The 9,436-nt window shown below is 38.3% G+C and overlaps 1 protein-coding gene across 1 annotated transcript in view; it reads left to right on the top strand.

Moving 5' to 3' along the window:
* The window catches only part of LOC139122889 (chymotrypsinogen A-like), an 11,773-nt gene extending 2,337 nt beyond the window's left edge, over nt 1-9,436 (top strand). Inside the window, exons 4-9 of the mRNA XM_070688732.1 lie at nt 2,278-2,403; nt 4,129-4,247; nt 4,813-4,901; nt 6,185-6,459; nt 7,129-7,268; nt 9,111-9,436. Of these exons, the coding sequence (XP_070544833.1) occupies nt 2,278-2,403; nt 4,129-4,247; nt 4,813-4,901; nt 6,185-6,459; nt 7,129-7,268; nt 9,111-9,299 (938 nt within the window). The 3' untranslated portion in view covers nt 9,300-9,436. The remainder of the gene's footprint in view (nt 1-2,277; nt 2,404-4,128; nt 4,248-4,812; nt 4,902-6,184; nt 6,460-7,128; nt 7,269-9,110) is intronic.

Genomic DNA, 9,436 nt, shown 5'->3' with positions numbered 1-9,436 from the left:
CAGGATACTTCCATAAATGCCTGACTGGAATCCTTTGTGATGTTCAGAATCTACGCCATATGAGCGCAGATGTAGTATACATTGGAATTGTAGTATGCCAAACCGATGTGCGGCCATAGTATTCCCCTCGCTATACCCAATTAGATTTTGTCCACAGACGGCGAAGACGGCACCGTGCTGTTGTACACATTGTGTACAATGCACAGCTGCACAGATTTTGAGCATCGTTTAGGGGTTCTGTCGCTAAGTAACCGAGCTCAAATTGTACTTCTTGGTCGTTACTGTCTCGCAATTGCTTCGCGAACGCTTCGGTAATTACGCGACTACACTAGTATCAACTTTACAAGAGTCCTACGATTTTTGACAAGTTAAAAGGTATACAGTCACCTGTAATCTAAATATGCCCATATATGGTCAAATGGACGTTCCTTTGTATTCAAAATGTTCATGTGAGGGTGTTGTTTTTTAAAGCGGCCACCCGCTTAAAATCTGTGATTGGTTAGATTTTCTCTTTCAATTGTAACTGTGGCAAAATTGGAACAGGTGACAGTGTACCTTTAAATTGCCCACCTACTTCTGGCGCAATGACTCTGAAGAAATCTTTATGGAAAAATCGAACATTTTTTTTCTACTTTTGACCAAAACTTCCTAGAAATTAACACACTGCTATATACTTTCACCATACTAAAATATTCAGCAGGGGTGCTCTGCCATATATCAGCTCTGTTGCCAGGTAAAAGTTGACGTTGGCGGAGCTCCCATACACGACTAAATCTCTCATTCCATATGGTTTTAGTAACCTGACTTAAGGTAGAACGCGCCTCGGGGACAGAAATTCGGACTTTCAAACTTTTATAAGTCTTTTCTGGTCGATACCGCTTGTGGGGGGTTCACTTTAAAGCTCAAAGCTCTTGGTGTAAGGAAGATTTTGACCTTCTTAGTTTTTTGAAAATCGAAAATTTTATTTCCTCATAGAATTAACACAGGGATGGCGGCCATTTTGAATTTCAAATATCGGTAAATCTTGGGTCATTTGTTTCTCTAGTTCCAAACTTTGCACGGTGACCCCCGATTCTTATTGTTAATTTGGTAAGAGTTTGAAAGATTCATTGAGGGGAAAGTTTGAGCAAAGGTTTATGTCTTTCACATTCGAGGCACAAACTACCTTAAATGACCAAGACGATTATATTTTGACATGAATCAGAAAAAGTTCACATTATTGTTGTTACATAATGCGTAATCTGAGGTACACAAATATACAACGTTGATGATGACTTATTACGATCAGAATTGTATAATTACTTTAAAATGGAAACTGATACATTTTGCATCAACGAATGCTGTTGTGTTTTTTTTAATTGGGAAAAATTAATTTTTCGATTTTCGAAAAACTAAGACGGTGAAAGTTTTTTTTCTCCAAGACTTTTAAAATGAGTCCCCACAAGTGGTAGATCAGAAAAGAATTACAGAAATTTTAGAGTCCGAATATCTGTCCCCGAGGCGTATTCTTGAGTGGTCTGACAGTACAGCTTCAAATTACAAGTTATTATTGTTGGTAGTATCTGAATCCATTTGAAACAATGTGTTTCTCCATACCAAGTTCGTACTCTCGATAGAAATTTCCTTCGTCTGACTTGTAAATGATGTTTAGTATTCATCTTAATTGCATAGAGAAAATCATTTTGCTATGACTGGAGCACTAGCGACTACTCAAAGCTTGATCTCACAAGAAGATTACGAGATTCTCTTTGGAGAAATTATAAAGCACGTCTTAGAAGGTTTCAGAGAATTTACACGAGTGGAATTAATGGCCTTACCTTTCACAATTGCTATTATATTAGTGATTAGTTTTATATGACACGTGTGTGGGGAAAAAACGAAGCGCCGACAAGGTAGTATGCGCCTCGAAAGTGAAAGACTTAAACTTTTGCTCAAACTTTCCTTACGGAATCTTTCAATCATTCTCTTTCAAAATGAAGAATAAAAAATCTCGGGTCACTGTGGTACTAGAGAAACAAAAAAACAAGATTTACAGATATTTAAAATTCAAAAAGGCCACCACCCCTGTCTTAACTCTATGGAGAAAAATAAAAATTTTCGAATTTTGAAAAACCTAAGCTGGTAAAACGTTTTCTTACACGAAGAGCTTTAAAATGAACCCCCGCAAGTGCTAGATCAAAATAAGAATTGTGAAAGTTGGGGAGTCCGAATATCTGTCCCCGAGGCGCATTCTACCTTAAATGTATAATGATTATTTTTCAATGTTCATCGTTCTAGTGGACTGTGAATCTGGTGTGACCTTCAGGTGCGGTGATGACGTGGATGGTTACTGCATTCCGTTTGAGAAACGGTGTGACGGAGTGACGGACTGTCCCGATGGAGCAGATGAGCATGGCTGTCCGCGTAAGTTCTCTGTCCTTCGATCCGTGTCAACGATCGACTTGTCACTGTAATTGTGAGAGCGGCACGTTCATAGGTGCTAGATGTATGTTATTCAGGGGAGCTCACCCTACATAATATGAATGGCTTCGACCTAGGAAAGTACAGATCAGAGGTCTGATTACTCTAAATATGTCGACAGAAATGTCATAAATTTGTCAAATATCCAACAAACGATACACAACGAAATATTTAAGAAATATAGGCATACAAACAAATAAACAATTGTGAATTGGCGATTGTAGAGTTTTTTGGATAGAAAAATAATCCCACTACGGTTACAGCGATATCTCAAATACCTGGACTCATCTATTTTTGGTTTCGCTCATTTAGTTTTTGATGCGTCGGATGTCGTAAAAATGCGATTTAAAAAGAAAACTGATGCGAAATAACGTTGCCATGGTATCTGCAGTTTAGTCAACGGCGGACGTAGCCGTACAGCAGTTTTTTTATCTATTCAAATTTTGACGTAATGACTCAGCAAAAACTAAATGCGCGAAACCCAAAGTAGATGAGCAGATGTTTCAATTCGTTTAATCCTTTGAGTGCTGTAATTTGTCCCACTAAATTTATAGTGCAATATTTTTCAATTTTTTATAAATTTTTCTGTAATTTTTTGGTAATTTTGGACTAAATGGACACCATGTTTCATTGGCTACGATGTTTTAGCAAAATTCTAGCAAAAATCTGAAAAAAATTGACTTGGGTATATTTTGTGAAGGTGACAAAAATTGACTTCGGCGCTCAAAGGGTTAATATTTTTGAGTATCGCGAAATTGAAAATCTTGCTGTAACTTTGATGAATTTTTTTCCTCTTTTTTCGATTTAAAAAAATGCAGTTTCTTATCCTAAATCGTAACGAAATGGCTTGTTTTCAACTTGTCAATAGCAACCTGTATGTGTGCAAAGGCCAATTCTCTGACAAGCCAACAACTATAGACACCAACTGCAACGATGATTTGGCCAATCACAGAGCTCGAGGTGTATGCGCGCGCGTCCCATTGCTGTTATAACCTAGAGATGCTAAGAGTATGGACGATGAAATGCCGTTGAAGTGGACGAACTCCCATAAAATAGTACCGCAGTTCAAATAACCATTTTAGGCTGTGTTTTGCCGCACATTACATATCAATCGTCCCAGGACAATCAATAACGACAACATTTACAAACGTTTCATTCAATTTTCTTAACTACAAAATGCAGTTATTTGTGTTCGTTTTCGAGAGCGTGATTGAGTAACCTCTGGCGCGCGGAATCATAGAAAACGAAAGCATTTGAATTCTCTCTTTTGAGTCTACGCGCAGTTTTTCGGGTGTTTTCGGGGAAGAAAACTAGCACACATTTCTTGCAAAAATCTCCTCTCTTTGCGAGGTGCTATCGCACAAGTACAAAAATACAGAAAGAAATCTAAAGTGCTGACGTAAAAGATTTGCAGATGTGACTGTGAGAGGTTCGACAGTGCGAAAAATCTTTTTTGGAAATGTGGTGTAAAAATGAGTGCGGAGACCTCTGTACATGTCTGAGTACATAAACCCATATTGAAACAATGGTCCCATAAATTATGATAAATCGTAAGGTTTTCCTACGACGAATTAATTTCATTCTTGGGATTTCACAATAAAGCTTCAACTAACTCGCACAGTACTTGCAAGATTTGTTTCAATTAAAATTTCTGTCTCTTCCGACCAGAAAACTCTGACCATTGTGGGCGACAAGCCATTCCTCCGATCCTGGAGCCGGGTAACGGTACAGCTGGTGTTAATGTCATCGGTGGGTACGAAGCGGTCCCTGGCAGTTGGCCGTGGCAAGTACGTGAGAATAACTGCCATTTTTACCACAGCCGTACGACACTAGCAAACGGCTATATTAGCTTCCAAAGGACGCCCTCTTCATTTTGCGCTCAATATAGAATACGATACGTTAAGGATTATAGAGGACGTACTTTATTACATATAAAAGCTTTTGAAAAATTATAATTGTTACAAAAGAAAGTTCCTTCTTTAAAAAGGTAGTCTTCTATATCATTTATGAATCCAAAACTTCGTGTTGTTCTTTAGTTTTTGTTTTATTGATCACTTGAGCATAAAATCCACATTTTATTCCACCAGTGTGAATACACTGTTTCCAAACATTTCAATATCAACTGTTTTAAACGACACGATGCATGATAGTAATCAGTAACCTCCATTAAAGGTAATTTTTCATTCCCTTTAGTAATAGTATATCTCTTTCAACAATTTTTTTCTCCTACAAGGATGACTTATTTTTCACTCGATGACAACGAGAAGTGTAGGAAAATAAAGAAAAGTGTCGGGTAGCACCAGTAAGTTTCTACGTAAAACTAATGTTAATTTTGTACACTTTCTTTATCAGGCCACTATTCAGCAGTCTTATAATCACCAATGTGGAGCAACAATCCTCAACAACCGCTGGGTCATAACAGCTGCAAGTTGCGTCTACCTGTGAGTACAACCATGTTAATCTTACTCGGGTACCGTAGATCTATAGAGGACGCTGTTTCGCGAGAATAATCGACCGGATACGTGCAATTTTACAACAATTTTTTACAGTTTTACAACGCATACACTGCCGGCATTTTTACCACAGGGTCCTCGCCAAAATTACGACTTCTTTAAGATTATGCAGTATCTTCTCATTTCGTTGATTTGAAACGAGCCAAAAGATCACCAAAGAAAATTGAAAGACATCAGAGACATGCTCGAGTGTCATTGTATGCCAACGAGCTTTACACGCAATACTAGCTTATACCCCAGGAGATAAAATATGATAAAGTATCGTCTAGTCTGCAAGACTTGGCCAGGTCAGCGTATCCCTATTCCTGAACAAACTGTCCCCGCTAGAGAAGATGGTACGATATTTTTCATTGAAATGTGGAAACCGAATGTGATTAACGTCGGATCTGGCGATATTTCCGTCTGTGCTTGTGCTGTTTCACGGTGCAGTTCTCGTTAGCTGACAGGCCAGTACCTGGTACGAGAACTGCAAAGAATGAGCGAAGTTGGAAACATCTCCATATCTACATTTGATTTTAATCAGACTGATGGAAACAGTACTGTGATATCTATTCCCTGACACTGTATGTCGGCCAAACAGTCGGGCCGTTCGAACCAGACGGTGTTGAGAAAGGTTTGCTTTGGTTCATTAATCTGGTCCTTCTCTCGGAAAGATTGAGAAGATACCACTTCGTGGTAAACTGTCAATCGTATACAGGCGCCTGTATATGTGTCTCTGTGTACACAGACGTCTGTATATGATTGACAGTTTACAACGAAGTGACATCTTCTCAGATAGTAAAAACGTAAAGCGTGGACAGTTAGTTGACAACACTGTACTGACAAAGTGTGTGAAGAACATACAATTTTAGATGATAAAAACCAAACGATTTAACTGAAATCTAAAATCGTAATGGAGCTGGGAAGAGTATCGATGACAACACCACCTCCCCCCAAAAAATCATTTCAGTGCCTTTAATCTGTAAATCATGTTCTCCGATTCGCCTCTCCTAAATCAATATTCTGTCATGCGTCTATCTCAACCGTGAATGCATTCAGTCAAGTTCAAAATTAAGATGACTTAGAAATCGTTCGCGTGTTTGCAAGTATGTATATGCATGCATGCATGTATGTATGTATGTATGTATGTATGTATGTATGTATGTATGTATGTATGTATGTATGTATTATTTATCCATTTATAGCTACAAAGGTATTTTTGTTCGTTCTAGATTTAGAAACAACCCACAGGTTTTCGATATCGTCACCGGCAAGCACATTTACATACAGCCAGATCCTTATGAGACTGTGCATGATGTTGAGTTAATCTTTGTACATCCCTCATATGGATATTTTAAGGAAGATTTCAATTTTGCTCTTCTGAAAACGAGACACAACATATCCTTCGATAACGACTGGACCTCGGACATATGTCTACCTTCGGCAGATGATCAGTTTGGAAGCGGCACCAAAACATACATCACCGGATGGGGAGACACAACATCTGGTAAATATATAGACCTATTTTTTGACTCTTTTCCTGTCGCCGTGCTGCTGGGAGATGACTAGGAAAAAGTATGTTTAATGGAAAAGAATGAAATATTTGAATTAATCGATTTTTATTTTAAGAGAGATGGACTGTCCTATCCACTTTTTCAAACTGCTTCAAAAATTTGAGTTTAGAAGAACCCTGAATTTTAAAAGACGCATAATTAACAAAATGGTAAGGCTGGAGAACGCATCGCCTATGCTAGGCTACTGTACATCTCAACATTATCCCAGCTACGTTGTAGATTTAATCATCAACTCTAGCACCTTTAGAGAAGTAACAAGATTGTAACTAATTCGGGATGATTGGATCTTCATATTTTTCAAATTTCTCAAGTGTTGGGTGCCGTTTAGCTGAATGTTGCAATATTACAAATTACTCATAAAAACAAATGTATCGCGTCGAAAGACAAGCAGATGAGATTACATTTGCAGATGAAACCGACATTACTTCGCCATCCAATTATCCCAAATAAGTTCCAATCGTGTTAAGTGCTAGTTGATACCGTAAGTCGATACCTGGTGCTCTTACTAAATAAACACTTAATAAAGCTTGTGTAACATTACATATCAAGAAGATCAACTTCGTCGCTTCACGGTTTATGAGAAACTGAATCTCTCATTTCAGTAAATTTTGGCTCTGTGGTACTCCTGCAAGCTAGTGTGGACATCCATGACAGGGCATACTGCAATGACCCAAGCAGATGGGGCGGCGACGTCACAGAAAGCTTGATTTGCGCCGGTGACGAGACAGTGGATGCTTGTAAGGTACGTATTAGATTCACTTTGGCAATATGCAAATAAATTACACGGCGATGTAGACGTTAAAGGTATACGGTCACCTGTAATCTAAATATGCCCATATATGGTTAAAGGGGCGTTCCTTGGTATCAAAATGCCCGTTTGAGGGTGCTGTTTTTTAAAAGCGGCCACCCGCTTAAAATCAGTGATTGGTTAGATTTTCTGTTTCCATGGTAACTGTGGCAAAATTGGAACAGGTGACAGTATACCTTTAAAACAGATAAACGCAAAGAATGCTACCTAAGATGACGTCATTATACCGGACCAATCCGTTGGCGCTCTAGGGGAATCCAACCGGGTTAAAAGAGTAGTGATATTTTCAACCTTTATTACACCCATGTTGTTCCCAGGTGTGGATAAGCCGAGGTTCAAAGTCGTGTTCTTGCCTACAGCATCATGTGTACATATTGTGAAAGATTAGTAATATTATCTTTATTTCGGGTTATCGGTCCATAACAAGTAATTAAAGGATACTGAAATGTAACCTTGAAGGAAGCAAATAGGTTATTTAAATTGAAAAAAAAACACAAAAAACAAACAAAAAACAATGAAGTACCAATCTACGTTGCTTACAAAAGTTGGAGTGGAAATAGTAATCTTAATGTATAGGCTATATGCCTTTGATGTTTAATAATATTTACATGTTTCCTACAAAACACGACACAGCTTAGGATTCAGGCAAGTCTTGCCCACTAGTAATTAATAATTATAAGTAAAAAAAACGATAACAGTTTATGTATTTGCATACAAGTAGACATTAGAAATGGGTATGGTAGTCATTTTCCCCGATCACTGTGACGTCAGCAGATTTTACTCAGTTGTTGGCCCTGCATTAAGTTCTTTTAACCTGCCACCCGCCGACAAATGTTTCTTAAGGTAGTATGCACCTCGAAGGTGAAAGACTTAAACTCTTGCCCTAACTTTCCTAAAGGAATCTTTCAATCATTCTCTTTCAAAATCAAGAATAAAAATAGAGGGTCATCGCGCAAATTTTGGTATTAGAGAAACAAATATAGGCCTACCCAAGATTTACCGATATTAGAAATTCAGAATGGCCGCCATCCCTGCGTTAACTCTATGGCGAAAAATAAAAATTTTCGAATTTCAAAAAACTAAGCCGCTGAAAAGTTTTCTTTCACCAAGAGCTTTAAAATGAACCCCCACATGTGGTATATCAGAACAGAATTGTAAAAGTTTGAGTCCGAATGTCTGTCCCCGAGGTGCGTCCTCCACGTAATCAACAAGAAAATCAGTATGCACTCTTTTTGCAATGACATGCATGCCAATGTCAAGTCGTTGAGGACTTCGACATGACGGTAATTGGAAATAAAATCGCACCTCGGGGATATGTGTTCTGACTCATTTTAACAATACGTGTTTGGTCTTCCCTAGCGGGGGGGGGGGGCTCATTTTAAATCTACTGCGCATTTAACACAATTGGAACTAATTTGGAAGCATTCGATCTTTATATTTTTCAAATTTCTCAAAAGTGTTGGGTACCCTTTAACTTAATGTTGCAATATTAGAAAGTACTCAAAAAACAAGTGCATTGCTTAAAGAGAAAAAGTAGATGAGCTTACATTTGCAGATTATTCCGACATTTTAGTTATCCAATTTTTCCAAATTAGTTCCAATCTTGTTAATCAAAGTTTTTTCACGGTTTTATTTATGTGAAAATCGGAAATTTAACTTTTCCCAATTGAGTCAACATTGGGTTAGCGGCCGCCACTTGGAATTTTAATTCTATGAATTTCAATTCTATAAAAGTTGACAATTGCGTATTGTAACTTGAGTTTTCCTTCCTGCCAGGGCGATGACGGCGGACCAATGATCTGGCACCGGCCACCTGGTCCAAGTCCCTCTGATGACAGATGGTATCTTGTGGGCGTCATTGCCGACAGAAACAACTATGAGTGTGCCATGCCAAATAAACCCGGCTTGTACGGATACGTGCCACATGTCATCGATTGGATTGAAGAGACTATGATCGGAAACTGAATACGGAAAAACATGCCAGTACAAATGGAAAGACAGTGTCACAAACCCGAGTACAAATGGACTGACAGTGTCACAAACACGTCTATAACCTTGCCTCTCAATATGGTTACATTAAATACATTGTAATTGGAACATTA

This window comes from Ptychodera flava, chromosome 22 (assembly GCF_041260155.1).
Source record: "Ptychodera flava strain L36383 chromosome 22, AS_Pfla_20210202, whole genome shotgun sequence".
In the NCBI taxonomy this organism is placed as follows: domain Eukaryota; kingdom Metazoa; phylum Hemichordata; class Enteropneusta; family Ptychoderidae; genus Ptychodera; species Ptychodera flava.
This window is presented reverse-complemented; position numbering and strand designations above follow the sequence as displayed.